Source organism: Euwallacea similis, chromosome 12, assembly GCF_039881205.1.
Source record: "Euwallacea similis isolate ESF13 chromosome 12, ESF131.1, whole genome shotgun sequence".
Taxonomy (NCBI): domain Eukaryota; kingdom Metazoa; phylum Arthropoda; class Insecta; order Coleoptera; family Curculionidae; genus Euwallacea; species Euwallacea similis.
Window position 1 is genome coordinate 2,485,823 of NC_089620.1, and position 21,946 is coordinate 2,507,768.

The window sequence follows — 21,946 nt, forward strand, 5'->3', positions numbered from 1 at the left end:
AGATATCTGGAAGAAAATTAAATAAAAATTTGAATCAAAAAAGCTGTCTGTGGCATAAGCGATTGGGCTGGAAACTGATCTTCGGGGTGCCCCAATCGATCCTGCACAGGTGGGAAAATGTTGATCTCGAGCCGAGACTTAAGTTGTGCAACATATCCACGATAGAGCGTGCATGTTGCACAATTTCGCAAAAATCAAGAAAATCGTTCTATGGGGCCAACCCAAAAGAAATCGAAATTCTCGTTAACGCGCGAAACACTCTAGCAGCGGTATGACGTCACAAAGCGATATGCTGGACTTTAACTACGTAGCGCAACGCGCAATAAATTAATTGGGGATTACGGGGGAAACTTCGCTATTACAGGTTTACATTGCCTTTTTATTACCTAATTACTATTTAAATTGTTTAGTGTTTGTTCTGCTAATGGAGGAAAAGTTAAAAAAAGTAGCTTTGCATATGAAACAATACCCATTAACGATAGTGGAGACCTAAATCGCGCGTGCTCTCATGACTAAAATCGTCGTTTTTAGATTTGCGTCAAGCTTGTGGAATTGAGGATGGTGGCCCTTCGACGGATCAAATCCATCAAAAAGACTTAATTCCCATTTCCGGTTCCACCGGAAGTGAGATCCATTTCCTTGTTTGAAATAGAACACTCTGAGCCGGTTTGGTCCCTGGAGCAACGAATTCAGAACTTCCTGCCGAGCGCGGTTCTCTAGACCACAAGAGATTCATTCCCATAATAATGCCAGCCACGTTTCGAATATCTCCCATAGGGAAAGCTGCTTCAAAAGTTTGAGGCAGACTGAAAAACGATGATTTCCGCGAGAAATACCTCAGGAAACCCATGAAATTTCGCTCTAGGCTACTTTCCATAATCGACGCTTTTCTGATTCAAAAGAGTCTTTCCAAACTTGTTGCGTGGGCACTCTGGTGGGCGGGACGACAAACAGGCGTCCAGACCGATTTTATCTTTAATCCACATTTCCACCTGCAACACTGTCGCGTAAAATTAATCTTAATCAGTGATAGTGAAATAATAATCGGATATATGACTTGTAATATGGCTTGCACTAGACAATTTCGTAACAATGTAAATGGAATGGACAGCACTGGCCACAGTTTAACTAATATCGATGAGCAATATGTTCCGCTTTAGAATAGTTAATTGATTTCCCCGACCATCCGACCATCCTGTTCAAGCTATCGCTTTAATTCAAACAAACCGCTCAGCAAAATTGTCATTATTATTTATTTTCAGATTTCAATTCGATTTTTTTCCAATTCGATTTTCGAGCGATTTTGGTCGTGTATTTTTTGATGTTCGCGGCACTAAAAATAGGAACGGTGTTAGATGGTGTAAGGTTACCTTAACTCTTTAACTAACTTGGCACGTCAATTTACAGGAAGTTCCGGAGAGAGCACTGCTGTTCAACGTAATCCATACAACGAAAATCCCAAACTTTACGACTAACAAAGGTGCTAAACGGCGCATATTTTAAGTAAATCTCATTTATATTGCTCACTGGAACAGTTTAAAGTAGTTTCAACTCTGTATTTAAGCTCAACTATCGGAAACTTGCTGAAGAAAGAGCCTCAGCTTTGGAACCGACAATGGAAATTTGCTAACCAGTTTCTAAAATTTATTATGCTAGGAGTAGATGTCTGTGGTTATGCCAGGAAATACTACGAAATACGATCTGTTCTCATTAAACTTTAAAATGTCATGGATGTAGCGCAGATATGGGCAATATCAATAATAATAATAATGGAGAAAGAGCGAATTTTCCTAATTTAGAACGGTTAACGCATCGCTAGCGGTTTGGTTACACGATATATTGTCGTACTGCTATGGTTATTTTTTCTCTGTTATGTTGGCTATGATTAATATATTTGAACATTTACGTCAAATGTCAATAAATGACGTCCATAAGCTCCTCCTGTCGGTTTTCCGCAGTGCTGTAACCTAACTTTTCACAATAATAAAATTACTAAACGATTCAAATTCACAATTATTTCCGAACTTTTATTATAACTGTTCGACATCGATAGAAAAAAAACAGTAACAAACACAGATTTCATAAAGCCATTGGCGTACTGATCCGTTCCTAACTCGTCAATTTGCTCCTCATTTTACGCAGATTCGTGCGCCAATGGGCTATCTTATAGAACTGATGTTTTAATGTACTATTTTGGCCTCGTGTCATTATTGTTTAGGCTTTCCGAAGAAATTATGTCACCTGGCAATTTATATCAATTTATGACCATTCTTCTGTGTAATGTCGCGACAATATTCCGAAAATATCAAATCTGGCATCAGATAGAGGCCTGGATAAGTTAATCTGAGGATTGGGAATTAAGGCTAAAATTTCTAGTCTCCAACGGGGGTTTCAGGCTGCAACTGAATGTGTTAAAGGGTCGTTCCCAGGGGAAAAAATCGATTAGCATAGAGGCAACTACACTAAACTGGTAATCCACAAACGCAATACTGAAGATGTTTAGGGAAATCCCAATTTTCACGATTTTAGTTTCATGATTTTATTTGAAAAGATAAAGTGAAAACAATTTTATATTCTTTTTATCACTTTTCCTCTTTTACAAAGTGATGCACAGGGTGTCTAAACAATAAGAAGCCTCACCTCCTTTAGCCTCCTTGGCCAATCTTTAAAAGAATGTGAAGTGAAAAAAAATTATAGAACTCATCTTGATTTTTTTTATAAATATGTATATACAGGGTATTTCACAAAACTAGCCCTATTTCAAATGGATTCAAATGGATCAACAGGGTTTTTTAAGATCCTCTATTTCAAAAATCCTTATCCTTATCCCCTTAAATGTGTACCGTATATTTAGGGAACACCCTGTGTATACATATACAGGGTGTTTCAAAAATATGGGCCGCTACTCCAGGGGCATATTCTATACATTAACATAAGATAAAAGTTCAGATATATATTTTTTTAAATCGTTTCCTAAGAAAGTTATGACGATTTAAAGATGGTGCCGGTAAAGTGTTTTTTTGACCGTAATTGGTGAACAGGAGGTCACAAAGTGTGGAAATTTGGTACGTAGCCATAAAATTGGGCTTTAAAAACAAGTATAAAAAACCAAATAAAAAAAGAAAAAAGGAAAGAGTATTATTTTAATAACATAATTAACAAAATTAATGAAAAATTATAATAGAAAGGTAAAAAATCACAGAAACTGTTCAAAATGGTTTCATCCTGCCTCAATACATTTTCCTGAGCGTTTTCTAAGAGATCTTATTCGTTCGTAAATACCTGGTACATTGCGAATCTCATTAAATCCATTTTCAATTCGTACGCGAAAGTTGTTAATATTGTGAATAGGTTTGGAGTAGACAATTTGTTTTATATAACCCCATAGGTAAAAATCTAAAGGATTAAGGTCCGGTGATCTAGCTGGCCAATATACCGGATCTATCCATCGATATTCATAATCGGTACAGCATATTTTACCAGCACCATCTTTAAATCGTCATAACTTTCTTAGAAAACGATTTAGAAAAAAAAGTATTTGAACTTTTATCTTAAATTAATATATAGAATACGCCCCTGAAGCAGCTGCCCGTACTTTTGATACACCCTGTATTATTGCCCCCGCATATGAATTGAACGATGAAAGGTTTCATGGGTCTGTAACGCACTTTTTCGGAGCTGTTTGATGGTATCTAAAAGAAAAATGCTACTCAGATACATCATTCGGCAAAAGGAAGCTAGAAGCGTCTCTAATTCTGTTCAAAATTTTTATTCTGCATTTTCGACGTACTTTTTTACATAAATTTCAACGATACAAGTTTCATTTTATAAAAACTATAATAATAATTCCAGAATTATTGAGGGAGATCTCTACAGTCTGTAGTTTTTTTTAATATATACATGGACGCTTTTTTTGACATTTCCGTAGTTTCTTCATGACGCACAGGTACTCAATTTTCTCCATTTCTGTAGATTTATCATTGTAAGCATGTTCATTTTAATTTACGTTCCGACACTTAAATTTCCGCCTCCCAGTAGTTTTTTTTATTAGCTGTCCAGAGTTTCTGATTTATTTTGCCCGAAATTTCTTTCATTGCGTTCTTGAATTTTTCGTATTACGCGCACGTAGCTTTTCCATTATGTGGTTTTTTTCATGGCGTAATAGTCTTCTCTTTTCTTAGTATTGGTAGTAGTTTTTTACTCGCCCTCGTATTGTTACGCACCAGTGATTCTCTTATTACGTGTCAGTGGCTTTTTCATTACTTCCTCGTAGTTTTTTATTACGTAAGTAATGGTTTACGTATCTGCAGTTCTACTGTTACCTGCTTGCAGTTTCTTTCAATGGACTGGCAGTTTACATTTTACGTCGTTTCCTATGTTTACTTCATCACTTGTGCAGTTTCTTGCACACTTAAAAATTACGCGTTCTTACCTTTAAAATAAAATAGCTCCGGCGCTCTTTTCCTCGTCAAAAAACGGTGCTAAACGCCAGTTGTATTGATAAAACATGATTTACTCATAATAGTGCAGAACGATGCAAAATTCTCGTGTAATTAATAAAATACAACATAACTCAAATTATTCACAAAGTCAGTGCATGCATAAAATATTGCTTATTATACCTACAGTTTTCCTCGAGTTTGTAGCAGACTGAAGAACAAAAGTTCAGTTCTCTGGAAAATCAAAAATTTTATTCAAGCAGGTAAGAAGTCGTATTTGCGCTTGCAAGTATTCCAGTCTCTATGAATATAAACTGGAAAATAATTGCGCCTCGGGGTTGCACCGCATTTATTATGAGTTTCTTTGAAACTATGAGCTGGGCACTGAACGTGTTTCTCATAAAAAAATTTACCCAAAAGTACGAAATGCAGCAGTGCTGCTTTGATACAAAGTCGGCACAAGCTTTGCCAATCAGTCAAACATCCGGAAAGTAAATTAAACTGCCCGTAAACTGTAAAACCAACAAATGTGCGAAACATATCAATTTTGCACTGGCTGAATGAAGAGGCTCATTTAAAATTCTCTCTGTTCATCCCAAGGAAATAAATCTTTCAAATCCTTTTATGTTTGTTCTTTCAAAGGCTTTGCTCTGTTGAAACAAACAATAAGCGGTTTGCTTATTTTCGATTTTGACTGGTTCGAGGGAAAGTAATAAACAGTATTCCGGCAGTTTTTACTCTCGCGCTTCCTGTGTTTGGAACGATTTGTTATTTTAATATGAGCTTTACCGTCGTTTTACAATCAATATCGGGGTAATTCAACTCCCCGACACAAATGTGGTGGCTTTACGTGCCAAAGAAGTCCTCCATTAGCGCGTCAAGATGCACTGTAACAGTCACTCAATTACTCCCGAAGAGTCAAAATTAAAGTCAAAACGGCATGGATAACGATGTAGCTCCTTTCTTCAGTTCCCATTTTCTCAAGCGACAAATCTGAAATGAGGCGTTTTAATTGAAATTCCTCTCGAAATAGGGTCGTCTGGTTCAAAATTGTAAACAGTCCTTGCAGTTGACTTTATTAAAAAATGCGGGCTCAATATGTTTTAATGGAATTCGTTTATGATTTTGAAGGCCTGGATCGAACTTTCCTTTTTTAATTTCCGGCAGTGGATCCAGAGTTTTATGTCATACCATGGGGGCAAAATCGAATATTAAGTCGTTCGGAGTTGAAATATTTTACTACATGCTTCATTTAAAATGTCATCTAATTTCAAGGTAGTTAAATTCCGGAACGGGTGGACGGTTAAGGGCAAAGTTCAAGAATATAACTAACACTAAAACACTGTCTACTTTATTTACCAGTCATGGCCTCATAAACTCCAGATTTTACGTTCATGCCTCGTAATGCCAGAGAACTTTCCTCATAAAGTTGGTGAGAGTAACATGTCAAACGGCGAATGCGTTGCCCAAGACTTCATTCGAACAGCACTTGAGAAACTAAAAATTGACTTTTAAACTATTTTAAAGTAGCAAGGCAGTCAATATTAAAAAGGAAGCTGCATGTGCATTTCCTAATGGAAGCAATTCTTTAGTGGTACTAGACAGCATGCCGTAAAAATAATCGATGCGGTGATAGATTTGCAAACATCCTCGTCGTAATTCACGCGTCCTTTTCCTCCCCGAATCGAACCCCTGCCCGGATTCTCAAGAATATTGAGATCGTCATTGGGACACCATATTTGAGGACGACAAGAGAATTCTCAAATCGTCCAAATTAGATATGTGAAGCCCACTTGTCGGCGAATTGGCATTTCGCCTTGTCGGTCTCATCGCTCCTCCTGAATCAGCAGCATTAGCCCCAGTAATTGAAGCTGGTCCCGGAAAAAACAGAAGCCGTTCTCCTTTGCGGAAAAAGCGACAGAAGGGATGTAAGCTTTCGTGTGAGCGACATCCGGATAAAAACGAAAAAACCCATCCATTATCTGGGAGTTAAATGTAGAGAATATATTCACTTTGCACATCACATCGAGGACAGGTGCCAAAGCAGCCTAAAGAAGCTAGGCCAGCTCCAGAATATGGCGCCGACGATAGACGGGCCAACTTCCTTAAAGAATATTCTCTACGGAGTAATCTAATCGGCTATTCTCTATGCCGTCCCCATCTCATCATCTTGTTGCTAAAACCGTTGGAAGCTCAAATGCTTTCATTATAATTTGCAATTTCCCATTTTTTTTTGGAGCTTATTAGTCTACAATTGCTGTATCCTGAATCTCTTCGGCTCTCCCTTCTCTAACAAGATTTCGATTACCTCTCCCTTAACACATGATTGTGAGGGAGATCACCCGCATGAATAGGATTCCAATTGTCACTTGGAAAGAAACGACTTACTGAAGATCATAAAGGAGTTTCGAACGATAAAAGTAGGCTTCACCTTCGAAAAAATCAGATTTTGCGGGTCTCACATTGACGCCTAAATCTGAAATAAGCATTTCTTGTTAGTTGGCATTAAAATCTTTATTTTTCTTCTGTTCACCTCCCATTTGTCGATTCTGAAGACATATGCTGGAGCTACCAAAGACCTGCCTCCAATGGTCCTTAGTCGTGGAGACCCTAGAGAGTGTATCTTTAAAAAATTAAAGACTCATTTGGATCTTCTGTATTTCAGGAACGATTGGATCCATTTGCTAGTTGCTATCTCCGGACAGTGCATTATTTAATCCAGGAAAAATCGAATAGCCATAAGGTATTCATAATCCATGGGTGAAGGAGCATTTGTGAGTTGCTCCGGTTCCATGGAAATTATGTTGCCGATAAACTTATCACTTCTATAATTTCGGTCTAAACATCCTCCACTTTCATATCATATATGTGGGTCTGATCATCGAAGTAAATTAAAAGTCGAGAATCATTGTCCAATAAGGGACATTCAAACTGCGGAATATTCTAATTTTTATGAATTATTGGACAACAGAAGCTCTTATTATAAATTCCATTAGTTCTTCCCTATCCACAGCATATTTATAGAACAATAAATTAAAGCCCAAAAACCCTAAAACAAGATTTGAATGTTCTTACAGTCAGAGATATAAAACTTCAAGATTCGAGTTGAGCTCTCGTTTTGGGTTGTCGCCGGAGGGAGCTTTCCGTTTTCTCTAAAGTTATTCCATGGAAGATTAGATAAAAAAACAAATTTAGAAAACTTCGACACGTATCAGAATCATGATAAAAAATTTTTGGAGCTCAATTTTCGGTAGCTGCGTGTTTACAGCGACGTGATCAGCAAATATCAATTTTCAAAGCAAATCGTGAATATTGAGTAACTAGAAGACATCGGTTTATTGCCTTAGGATGTTTTAAGTACACAAGTTTAATTACTAGACCCTCAGCAAATCTGTTCTAATCTTCTATGTAAGTGTGCGCTACTTTACGAGAAAATAAAACGACTTTAGCTATCAAAATTGTCCCTTTGTCAGTGGGCCCATTACATACGAAAACCACTCCACATTACGTCCCTTTACAAACTTAAACAAAAACGTTTTAGAGCGAGTCAAATATTTGCTAAAGACTTCATTCCAAGATAGAAACTGGAACGTCGTAACGAGACTAAAAATAGAACGCTAAATTAAACAATAAACCATGAAGAAGACGGTTTCCAAGAAAACTGGAAATCTGCAACTTCTGGAATCCGCGTGTTTATACGACCACTCGTTTGCACGTTAACTCTATGTTCTTTGAATGGTGCACAAAGCGCTGCTGACGTTCACTGATGTTTAAGAATTTAGGCTTATTTATACGCAGGAAAAAGAAAATTGCACATTTAAATATTCAAAACAATTATTTACTTTTTCTGCAGAGCTAAATTCAGCAGTTCCTAAATTACATAGTCACTGGAAATTGGATAGAATTTGTTGATGAAACCTTGTAGTTGAGAATCAACAGGACCAAACAGCGACGACTTTAAATTTTTAATTATTCATCACCAATCAACTATAAGGACATCTGAACTGAACTGAACTTTTGAAAAAAATTAGAAACTGGAAAACCTAAAATTGTGCCCATGAATAGACAAATTTATTCCAAGGAAGCGTTGATCTATTCAGGGAGCCTGATTCTGTAGGAACATCTTAGATTGAGAAGAAAACTTATGGTCAATGAAATATCTTGATGAGATACTTTCTACATACTTCTGATCTATATTTAATAAAAGAGGATATTTGAATGGACTTTGTCTAATCATAGAAAATCTCTATTCTATAGAAGGGACAATTTCGTTGTTCGACTATCGATGTGATCAATGTGCTTTTATTTTACCATAACATAAACTGGCCATGTTGAAATAAATCTCAAAAGCGATCCATTTTTGCACATCTTCCACGAAGTTGTCACAGTGATTACGTGGGTCAATTGGGACAAGCTTTCATAAAGCTCTCATGTGGATTACATAAGTTGATTTTGTTAAACTTTGACAAAACTCTCATATTGATTACATGGGCCAAAAAAACCAGCGTGCATTTCTTTAAACTTAGATCTTAAATCTATCTATTGTAAACTATCCATTGACCCATAATCAATTTTGTCCATGCTTCAGGCCAACGAGACCCCAAATTGACAAATCTTTCAGATATCTACGGCTATCATACCTCAGATGAAAACTTTCTTACCTCAGAGTTCAGGTTAGTTCAGGTTAGTTCATCAATACATAGATAGTGTGATTTTGCGTTTCATTTCATTTACAGGTTGTTGTTTAATTATCGTTAAAATATTGATATTTCTCATGGGGTTTCCTACCTGGGTAATTACTTAAGAATGTCATTTTGCGTTTCTTCAGGATGAGGGTGTGGTATTAGGGTGCGGATGGATTTAAGTGACCATTATCAGGTTAAAAATATGCACACAAACAAAGTATGTTTCCCTGAGAGGTTTCATTATTATTTTTCTTCAATAAATTCCTAAAGACACGAAAATATGTCTTGATAACTCAGTTAACACATGGAACCAGCAACAACCATGATCGACAAATACAGGTCGTAGATAGAATATGTTAAATTATATGCCTGTTTCTTGCGATTTGTGGACTCTACAGCAAATTTAGAAAAAATCACTTATGAAACTCTTTAGGAAATGGTATTTTCTATAACTTGTATTATGGTGGCGGAACAAAATCCCACTCACTACTTAAAACGATGCATTTCCTCACTGATTGCATAAACAGCTGTTATATTAAAGTAAAGAGGAAACATTTATGTTTCTCGTGAAATATCACATCTTGTTAAAGGACCATCAAGTCTGTGATAACAGCTGTTGACTATTTTGCCTTAATTTCTCACAAAAAGTCTTACTAGGACGCCACTGAAGTTCCTCATATGGCCTTATGCGAAAGAACAATTGCGTGTCAATACCTCCTAAATCAAGCGAAATTAGGTTGCAGAAGTGACGTCAAATTATTGCAGAAGCAGAACCTATTTTCCGCAAATTATTGTCACGAATTAAGGGAAAAGGTTCTTTAACAGGATGTGATCTTTCGAATAAAATTAATTATATATTCAATTGAAGTTAAAATATTTTATTGAAGAATTAACACGACACCTCCGAGCGTAACACCCTTTAGATTAGAGAGATTTCATGGCTGTACGTGTGCAAGACTGAAAGAAGGGTGCGCCCCGGGCTCAAGTTTGAAGCTTCATGTAAAGCAAAGGGCCGTTATTCGGTTAAGGACGTAACCTTTCTTTGGCCCGTGGGACGTTCAACGTTTCACGCATAAACAATATTTGTTTAATCTTCCACGTGCAAATAGAATAATATTCCACCTATTTATTGGATTGAAAGCGGTTAAAAAAATAACGGGGATTGTTTCTACTTTATGGCCCGTTGTCAAGAGTAACGGGCGTTATTGTAACTTCACGGCCCGTTGCCATGAGCGGCGGGCCGCAAAAATATAACAACGCCCTCTGGTCATAAATTCATTGTTTCTGTCGTGGAAGCTAAAATCCGTTCCATTTCTGCATAAAATATTTCACTTTTATCCCCAATACGTAAGAATTAGGGCGCAAGTTAGAAATTGGTTTTGGTACCACTTGCGAGTTTGGCGGTCCCCTACAACTTTTACTACACGCAAAAACAAAATTAAATAAACAAATTACCACTACCTTCGGATCCTGACCCTCTGGTAATGGGTGAATTTTTAATTTTCTCAGAACCAGTTATTCCTGTTACGCTTTCTCTGATTGTTAACATGCACAATACGCAAGGGGTAAATGGATACAAAAGGGGAAGTTTTAAAGTACCATCCGCCCGTTTTGGTACTCAGCCGGTTGAAGGTGGTGATAAGGACTGTCTTGGTGCAGATGGTCTTATTTTCGACGAATAACAGATTATTGAATTATTCTTAGTTTAATTTTGAAGTTTTAGAATGATGTATACTTGAGCCCAAATGAACGACAAATCGCCGGAGCGATGTTGTGTTATCTGTCTAAGGCGTTTGACTGATTGGAGCAGAGAATATTACTCGGATAACTTATCCATCATGGTTTCAGAGATAGCATAGTGGAGATTTTATCTGGATAGCATAGTTACTGTGAAAGGGATTCTTTTTGTGGGTGATCCAATGGTACTTTTAAAAACATATAAGCAAAACAAAATCAAATTCGAGACCATTGCGAGACCGAGAAATGGCGATGGTTGCATTTATGATATGGAAGAGGAACCTTTTATTTCGCACTACTGGATGAAGCTTTTATAAGCACTCACGAGTCGAATTTGTGATCAGGAAAGCAGCGCATTCTCCGAAGGAATGACCACTGACATGTTAAAAATCTTCTGATAAAATAATTGATTTAGCTTCATCACTAAACGATAGCTAAAATAGTATTGGATCCAGTAGGAATCTGAGTAATGTGACTGATTTTTATGTGATTTAATTCGAGCAAATGTCTTTAGTCTTCTCGAAGTTCAAGCTCGGTCCACTTCCCGCAAACCGACCATTAATAGCGTCACATGTTCTTTCGCATATCTTGTGGAATAACACAGAAAAGGGCCAAACTTAACTTGACAAACTTTTGAATAAACGGTTCGCTTAGTCGTGTAACTTGCAACAATGTATGGAAATGGCACAATTTTAGTTGTATATGCGGGGGCTTGTTTAAATAATTCCACATTGTCAATAAAATGCTGTTGTAAATTTAAAATGTGGCTTGCTTTACTAAAACTTCAAGAATATGAATTTTTATATTTTTCGTTGTCTAGTTTCCGTGGACACCGTCCAGAGCGATAAAGAGCTTGAATTGAGGTCTGTAACTAGCTAGCAAAAGGTTAAATTGATTTCCTAAACCGATAATAAAGAAACATTATCCTCCGGTGTCCACTTGAACACAAAAAAGACTCTCAAAAAGACAACAACACTCTTACTGAAGATGAATACTTCGGCTTTTCTTTTACTTCGGGGTTTCTAAGACAACATGCTGACAGTTTATTTCCGTCCAAACCACTTAAGCCTCTCGACTCTTCGGGCCGACATCCCAAAAATTTTTAAACGCCCAACCGATTTGTCATGCCTAATGAAAGAAGACCGCACCCATGTCACTGACGTCATTCGCCTCTAAAAAGATGACGACAACATCTGGTTCCTCGACTACGCTTTGGTAATTGGTGCCTAAAAAAGGCGCCACTATGATTCCTTTTAATCTCTTTTGTTTTTGTCTTCTCCACGATTCCAAAACGTGGCGTGAAATATTTGCAACGGAAATTCGAGCGGATTTTTATATTCTTATTCCTATGGACGAGGGCGAAAACATCTATCTGCATATCTATCAGGAGGAGTTGGGAAATGTTTAGATTCGAGTTTTTTCAATTGATGAACATAACCGTCATTAAAGCAATTTTACACCGAACCCTGGTCAAAATACTTAGATTCGGTCGTTACTACATTTAGTGGAACTTCATTAGGGTTTTTAATTAAATTTTTTATTTGCAGAAATATGCGTTTCCTTGGGATTATTGGCTGCTAATGGGCAAACCAACACACGTTCTACAATAAAAATCCCGAATTTCATTAATTAAATAACAATTTTAAGCGCAGTAATAAGCCCTGAGAGATTTTAGAGCGATGAAATGTGCACCAAAGTTTTTAAGTCTAATATGTATTCAATGAGTTCATGAAATTCTCATATGTAATATACAAATGCGTGGAATATCACTGAATAATTTTAGGTAAATATGCATAAATACTATTTCGGCCCAAAAAAGCACGAGTGCTTTTTCCTGATCCAGATCGGGATTGCATGAATCCATGTGCATGCCTTCATGCATATTCGCCTAAAATTATCTAGAATTTTCGATGCATGGATCATGTTCGGAGAATTTCGTGAAAGAACTGCTACGTATTCGCGACTTCTTTGTATCATTTTTGACTTTACAAGATCGAAAGAAAATTAACAATGATAAAATGCTTGTTAGTGTTACTGTGGTTACGATTGTTACTTAGTAGCGATGAAATGCCTGATTTTGAATATAGAGCGGGTGGTGAATGAAATCCTTCTCCGAATGTAACTCATGCAACGAAAAATATTGACATGTTTTACAACAACATGCTTTCGAGCGATCTGGATCAGAGAAAAAACTCATGCGTTACGTGTACTCGCAGTATTTGTCCATCCCAAATTGCTCTTATGCATATTGACCTAAAATGTTTAATGCACTTGTTAAATTACGTATAGTAAACGCCAAACAAAAAGTCAGGCACATCATCTATGACGAAATAACATGGTCACATTGGCTATGTTTATCTCGGAAACAATACACAACACTGCGTGTCAAACTTGTTTAGTTATCATTATCATACGAAGGTAAAACGTGTTAATTATTAAGAATACAATGAATTTGGTCATATAGGTACATAAGATAATAAAATATAAACGTAATTGTAATAAAATATGGTCAGAAATTTTGGTGTGACGTCATTCGGCAAAAATTCGATAGTTCTAATGAGGTAAACATAATCAATCACTGGAAAAATTTTAAACCGACAGGGTTGCCGCTAATCGCAAACCCACGTTTGTTCATGTTCTGATTATTTGTGAGGTTATCTTATAATACCGGCGATGCTTGTTCTTAAATTTTTCTTTCATTAGAAGCTTTCGTGTTGTAAATTGTATTTAAAAATTGTTTGTTCAAAACAAATACGTCATACAGCTTTTAAGTAGGGATTTTTCAATTATTTTGAAAATGCCGAAGCAATTGAACAATCGGTGCAAAGAAATGGTGGCTTCTTTAATCCACCATTTCGAACAGGAACGAAATAAGAACGGACCTTTGTTACCGTTAAATGCTGTGCGAGAGGTAATTATAGATAGAATTTAACAATTGTAATATAATTAATACAGAAGTACATGAAGTCTGACAACAGCGTAGAGCAATGCGACATAGAATTTTGATGACGTGCGAGACTTTTTTTTACGTTTACTATATGATTATTACTTTTCTCACTACAAAAAAATTTTAAATTCAATCGACAGTAGTATTATGCCGATAAAGCTCTCCTCAGTTTTTGCTAAAAAAATTACAGCAAAAACCGCATCTAACTTTTAGATTTGAATTTCATATTAATCGAGGCAGGATTCAGACACCTATCATTTTGGTTTCATCACCGGGGACCGTAAATGTGTTCGTACTGTGACAAATTGCAAGTTATAAGATAATTTAATTTAATAGAATTATTCTGAAACCTTTCAGTTTGGGACGTAAAAAAAATCCGACGCCTTTTGGTCTCATATCTCGATGGAAGAGCGATACATAATGCAACGATTTGGAAAGCCATCAATTTCAAAATTGATTTTGTGTTATTTATTTTCCTGCGGTATTAAAATAAAGGCCAGCAAATGTTCTTTTCCTAGAACTAATCGTAACATATACCGAGCGATCTTTGCGTTCTATCAGGTAAAATCGGTACAAGGACATTTTTCCTTAATTTTTGATTTTAAGCAAATGGTTCGGATTCGACCTGATGTCTCGGGATTTAATCGTTATTTATATATTATATTTATTATTTATATTTATTTTTTTTATATTTTATTTTATATTTATTTTTATGTTATTTATATTTATATAATTGTTGACTCTCGCTACCCGAGGCAAAACTAATAAGTGGAAGTTTTCTTACGTTTGAAAAGATTACAACTATATGTAATTCCCCTTAGTATTTACACTGTGGTAACTAAAAAAAAACTAAAACTTTCTTACCGCGCATCACGTGTGTTCGAATTAATGACCAGAAATTTCTTTTTGAATGCGATCCCTTACCCTCGCCTTCGGCTCGTGAAATTGATAATACCGCTAGTGCCTGAATTATTTCAAAAAATTGATTTTGAAAAAACGAGTTTACGAAAAGTGTCCTAAAAAATTCATGCTCGAAAAGCAGTTACAGGATACTAATTGCCGCACTCGTGGTATTCGGCAAGAAACCCTGGAATTTTTTTAAGTGAGCAAAGAACAAAAAGGTAAGAAAACAGAAACTTTCCGGTTATGGAATTTGCCCCGGGCACCTAAAAATTTCCGCAAGTTTTGCTGGTTGTCAAGGAGATAGCAGACAAACCCGAGGACAAAACAAAGCTTCTTACTGAGCGTTACATGACGTTATAGTGGAATTTTCTAATAACTTTCTGGAAATAACTCTCTTCAATTTCAGTCATGCTTGGCGAGATGCCAAAAATGACACTAATTCCTTCATTTTCAAAAAGCACATTTCGTATACAGCTATTTTCATCGACTGATTATTTTTCTCTGAAATCAAAAATATTTATTTCGTAAGGATAAAAATTAGAAAAATACCATTGATGTTCACGTAATGGTCTTGTACATCTTGCTAAACAAAACATAAACTGGAATTTTGGTATAATTGCATTAGCATCAAGGATTAACGCAGCTTTTACACTAAGAAGGAGGCAATAAACGTACAATTTATACACGAGAAGTCAATTATATACAGGGACTGTCAATTGGAATTCGATAACGTCTAAGCTATGCTGCAGATATCAATTGGAATAAAAGTGATGTGTTATCGGAGAGCTAAGGCGGTATTTTAAAAAAATGAGCATTATGCAGATCACTGTTCTAAATGGTTATTGCTGAGAATGTTTATTGAGATTTTTTTAAAATTTTAACACCATGCATATTGTTTATTGCAATATATGGAGATTTTCACAATTATTGCAAAAATATAAAATTTAAAGACATTATCTCTAAAATGTAATTTTCATATTAATCAAGAGTCTGTATTCCTTGGGAATAACGTGTTAGAAAAGGAATACTGTTGAACCTACAGCTACTAGTATTATGGAGCAGAAGTCCGTCATTAACGTAAAAACCATTAAAGTGAATACCATAATGCCTTTTATTTTTGGATATGGTATAAAGAACTTAATCTATTAAAACAATAATACAATGCAGGTTTATAATGAGGAACATATGAATTTTATGTCTTAAATTAAATTAAATGTTGAGCATTATTTTGTTATAATTACGATTCCTGAAACTGAGGATAAAGAAGAATCGAAATTCAACTTAACGATAATTTATCGATTTGACCAAAAAAAGCTCACAAAAGAACCTAAAAAGCAATTATTTTTCGAAAGTTGGTATTTACCTTCTTACACTCCAGGTAAATATTATTTTTATTTTTTGGGTACCAGCTAAAGACAATTCTATACAAAAAAAACAGACGTGATTGTATGGCCCCAATTTTTTAGAACACCCCGTATACTACTCACTATTTCGCATTTAAATTTCTTAAATAATTACTTCCGTTAAAAAAATCAAGTTGTGGCCATTTCTTAGCTTCAAAATAAGCTCACTTTTTGCCAAAATATCAAAAACAACCCTGTACAATCATAAAACGCCACTGCTTAATAACTATGCGTGTGGTTTCATTTTCTTTAATAAGCTTAATTTGCCATGATTCGCGGTTAACCTTCCATGGAGATATGTATCTTTAATTACTTTTTCTGGGTGGTTTTATGGCTCGTGTATTTTTGCATTCTTGGACACATTTCGTACCTGCCGTTTAAATATGATGATTATCTTTTAAATTATTAAAACGGATATTAATTTAATTAAACTTCCATTTCACAATTAAGTTTCACTGAATGTGAAATATTTTGTATTTGACAGATGAACGCCTCAGAAATTTAGCGATATTAATTAACTTTGTCTCAAAGAACACAAACAACACTCTCCCGAGCTGGAGTAATTTGTGAACGATATTTTGACATCCACGTTCAAGAAGCTATTATTTTCTTTAAGGATTATCTCAAAATAAACTAATTTAAATAAGCGCAGTGATAAAAGCAAGTAAAAAAAGGTAAAAATAGAGTTAAAAAATCCCCCCGCATTAAAGCATTTGCGATTTTTCATGTTTCATTGGTGTATCATGCTGTAGCTAGACAATGATTTCGTACCTACAGACAAAATTTATTCGATAAAACGTGAGGTCAGTTGTATTGTAAATGATAAAATCATCAATTTAAATTTTAACTGTCGATGTGGATTTTTTTAAATGGTTCAAACGTAACACGAATTTATCAATTTTTATAGTTATTGAAACTAACTTCTCAGATACGGACGAAATCACGGCACTAACTAAGGAAATCAAGGCGAATTAATTGACGTCCGCACTAATATGTAACCATCACAAAAACGGCCAAACCAATGAAAACGAGTTACTTCAGGTCTGCAAAACCGCAAAGTTTGAAACGAGCTTTTTTGAACTCGTTTTAATTCGGATCAGTGTAAATTTGAGGAACACGTTTGTTGTTGGAAAACTTAAGTATGCACAGTAGTATGAACAGTAATTCAATCGATCTTTCGGCAAGCTCTCGCACATGTGGTCACCATTCAGTTATCGTCAAAAAATAAAAGTCTAGGTAATTTTTCCAAGAGGATAATTTCCATGGAAATTATAAAATAAAGGAAAATTACTGGTTATCACCTTCGTTTCCGTGTACCACGACAAAGACGGAGACACGTACTTCCTCGTTCATTTTGCCTGGCAAAAGGCTTCCGACAACATAATGGATGGAATGATGTTTCGGGCATTTGTCCAGCCAAATATGCTAGCAAGTCGGCCTCATGTTTGATCTGATAAATTTCTTCGGGCTGCTAACTTAATCGTTGTTTGATTAAGTAAAAGCCTTGGTAAAAGCACTTAACATCAACAAAAAAGGGATATCATTGATACATAAAGATAAAATTGATTTGATTAAACACACAACAAAAATCCTTCCTCATTCAGCCTTCCCGTAATTAAAATCGGCTTATCGTATGATTCTTACTTAAAACTTAGATATAACCAGTGCACTAATTAAATGTATCCGGTTAACCTTGATGTCGTCACGTTTTTCTTTTATCCAAATTGCGAAGACATGCTAAAATCCCAAAGTAAATCGTTAACGAACGTATTGTACAGTTCCATTTTCTCCCTGCTGTCCGATCAAGTTCTAGACATCGTCTATAGAGTCGTCTTTGCCAGTTTTACAAAGACAAGCAGGGTAACAGTTTCTCACTCATCATTTATATTGTCAATTACATTGTTTGATGAGATTTTTGTTTGTCCGCCAGACTTCGGGAGATCCATCAGCAACTTAATACTTCTGTTAATTGCCCCTGCTTGTAACATTAATCAAATCCTAAAATCACGCTTCTTCCAAAAGCTCCCCCAATAAACGCAAAGCTCTGTTGACTGTTGACTCGCCGCTGATGAATTAAACCTAATAACACTGAGTATCTCTGACGTGATTATAACTGGTAAGACGCTGAAAAGCTGTAAAACCATTAAAAAAAAAATTATATTCCAGAGAGGAGGTCCTTCAACTCGTCTTATTGTACTCCCGGACATTCCATTCCACTCGGTCTCGAGGCGATTGTCTGCCTCGTCTGTCTACCAAAAAATGTGTTTATTATGCCCGATGAGTCTATTTTTGTTTGCATTCGCCTCATACTGGCATATAGAGAATGCATGAAACCACGCCAACGCTCGCTTTTAATAACATGGAATATAAACAAATGGTACAGCTTTGAGGTGGGGTTTCCCTCGTTCGCAGTGAAGGTGCACTGACCAGCTATTAATAACCAATCGATAGTAAAAAACAAATGTTTCGGAAGCTGAATAAAAATTAGGGGAGCTATATCGAATTTCAAAGGTTTGCTTCGATACGTGAGATGCCCAGAATATAATTTCAAAATATCCTTTGTTGCAAAATATGTTTCAACGATGTAATAAAAGTCGTTCGCAAAATTGTTGCAGCGTTTGATTCCGGTAATTTTCAATTTAATCATAGAGGGTGTGGATACGCCTCTAGGATCGCTATAATGGCAGTCCGCATGAGACTCGCAGTTTTGAAAAATGAAAAAAAAACGTTTGGGGTCCGTATCACTTTAAGCCATTAGAGATTTAAGGTTTTTTTTAATGACTTATTTGATGTTGTAACAGGTGATTTTTTTACAAAAAAAATACGGATTTTAGACTTTTATTGCAAAAACAAAATTTTTTCTTTCGCTATTTTGTGCTATTTTTGGAGTTTAGCATTTATATCCAATAGGTAAAATGTCCTTCGGGACCGTGGAGTGAATTGGGGTTCTGGGTGGGGTAAAACAAAACAAAAAAGAGTTGACCTGAACTAACCTGAACCTAACCTGAACTAACCTGAACTAACCGTCAAAACTGATCCGAAACCTGAACTAACATTAGCAAAACCAAATCAAGCCTCTCTCTCGAAAAATAGCACAAAATAGCGAAAGAAAAAAAAAATTTTTTGCAATAAAAATCTAAAATCCGCATTTTTTTGTAAAGAATCATGTATTAGAACATCAAATAAATTATTTTAAAAAAAACCTTGAATCTCTAGTGGCTTAAAGTGATATGTCACCAACGTCTGTACCAATCACGTCTAGCAACAGATCGAAGAGACTGATTGCTGAGCTGCTACGTCACCAAGTAGCTATTCTGTTTTAGACGCAGCAAGCTCTTGAATGAAATCTGGCTGTCAATCGCATGGCATTATTGAAACTATTACCTACCTACTTACAACACACACCCTGTCGTGGAATAAAGAATTACACGCAATGTGCAGCGTGTCGAAGATAGGCATATGCGGCGTGAGGATCTTGTAAACGGTAATAGGATGTAGACTTGGTTAAGTGGAAAGAGTTGCGCATTCAAGGGAATAACTCCGCGAAATAAACAGATCTACAAACGTACGTTTATTTCTTTCAGTTATTTTATTTATTTTCAAAAAAACTGAAATTTTCCAATTTCCGTTTTATTCTTTCCCGAGTTAGAGCAAGAGGTAGGTAAAAGCTGAGGCCACTTTTTCATGACGATTTTTTAAAAGCTGCAGCACGGCAGTCCTGGCTTAATTCCATGACATTTCGGTTGTTAAGAATCTTTAGTGGTGGCAACGGTGGCGGTAACTTTTTTCTCAATTTCCAGACAATTGTTCGTTACAAATTCACTAATTTATCGCAGTAATTTGTGTAAAGTTTTGATTTTTAATTGCTTTTTCTATTACTGTTCTCGGTTGCAGCAGAGCGCACGTACAAAAGGGTTTGCCCCGAAAGAGTACAGCCAAACCGTAAAATTGTGAACGATTCGTAAGGAATCTTAAGCCATACGGATAATTTTAAAAATCGGTAATAGGCCGCAACAAACGCTGTAGCAAACAACAGCCAGAGCAGGGAATGTTAACGGTCACTGCAAATAGTGAAATATCGCTTCGCCAACCACAGGTATCCCAAAATCAATAAATTACAGAGTTAAAAAAATTATTTTGACATTCGGCAGCATGTAAGCAAGTAACTCTTGCATGAGGCGAGTTTAGCTGAAGAACTCTATTTTTCCCCTCTAGCACTCAATACTCGTTATGCCGTTATTCCTGGGACACCCTGTGTATGCTATTTTTCATTGTTTCCACAAATATGGGTAGTAACCGGCGACTTTTTCTTTGGCGTTTCCAACTGATTAATTCCTTTTTGCACGACCTTGCATTTCTCCTAAAAAATGTTAATAGTTATGAGATTCCTTCAACATTCGCGGACATAAGTGGCGTTCTTCGCTTCTCGCAGTTCCGACAAAGATTCAAATTATTGCGTTTCATACGACGGTTTTGCGCAAATACAAAAAAATTCAGCGTCAACCAAACCAAATTGGTTTTCTTATTTCGCCAATTTGCCTTGTCCCACAGATTGTTCGACAGTGTCCATGGAGGTGCGACTCCAGAGCCAAGACATTCGGCCGAGATAAATTCGTTATGACGATTAATTTATTTATTAGTGAGCCAGCACAATGTAAAACGGATTCATTTAGGCTGCATCAAGCCCCAACTAATTCCCTTACCTCCGCAGGCATCCTTGAAATCCGGACAGCAATCTCCAAGTTTCAAACAGGCGTGATCACAATAGCACGGTTTATCGCTCAGGTCCTCGATAATCGCATTAATCGGCGCTTTTTGTACCACACAAGAGGAATCGCGACCGGTACAACATAATTTCGCTTCCTTGCAACTACCCCCGAAGGCGTCGCCACACAGAAAACTCAAGGAAACCACGAAAATTGATAATTTTTCAAAACCTCCCGTGGCCATAATACAACCAAAAATCTTGACTGAAAACAAAAAAATTTATTCCCAACGGATTTGCTAAAAAAAGGGCGATAGTCGACAAAAACTGAAGTCAAATCGTGTTAAGGGTGGTTTTACGCGCGCACGTGAGGGTAGAAGCGATGAGAAGAACGGCACGCGACCGCCTCGATGTGAAGTCTGCGCTGCAGTGAAGCTTTCGCTGAAAACTGAAAACGGTCCCGAAGAGCTGAAAACCGGACTTTTCGGTCCTTTGTGGGGGAGTACGTCACAGACTTGTTGGGTTTGCGTCTATGGTCCACGTGCTACTCGTGCTCATGATGGGTTGTTTACTTGGGACTGTTTGACTGGGCAAGGTGCTTTCCAGCGGCGTATCGCTGAAGGGTGTTAAATTTATCAGACTGAGCACCGATTTATTGATGGCTAGAGGATAATGACTTTGCCGGAGTCTATTGCGATGTGTTACTCAGAGATGAAACGTTTCAGAAATGGACATCAGAATGTCGAAGTTTACGATCGCGTCCCTTTTCTATTCCGCTTCGTACTTATAGAGTTTTGAAATTTGCGTCATCTATGAAACCACCTTATTTGATCATTTGGGGTTTCAAAAGCCTTTTTTGTTCATCGATCTACAGTCAGTCGCCAGGGAGAGGTACAGAGTGTTCCACACGTTTGGGCCTGTCTTAAATATTTCTGAAGGGTTATACCAATAAAATTAAAATACTGTAATGTTCGCTTATGACGAACCTCAAGGGACTGTCGCAAATAGTTCGCTATAAGCATTAGTGGTAATGAACGTCTCAGATTCGGTACATGAACGTTTTTATTATTACCATTTTCGAAAGGAGAAGTCGTTCATGATTGCTTTTTAAATCACGGATAACACCC

The 21,946-nt window shown here is 36.5% G+C and overlaps 1 protein-coding gene across 1 annotated transcript in view; it reads right to left on the reverse strand.

Annotated features, from left to right (window-relative positions):
• The window catches only part of vex (somatomedin B and thrombospondin type 1 domain containing protein vexed), a 140,685-nt gene extending 119,183 nt beyond the window's left edge, over positions 1 to 21,502 (reverse strand). The window contains exon 1 of the mRNA XM_066395880.1: positions 20,818 to 21,502. Coding sequence (XP_066251977.1) covers positions 20,818 to 21,064 — 247 coding nt within the window. The 5' untranslated portion in view covers positions 21,065 to 21,502. The remainder of the gene's footprint in view (positions 1 to 20,817) is intronic.
• Between the last annotated feature and the right edge of the window lie 444 nt (positions 21,503 to 21,946).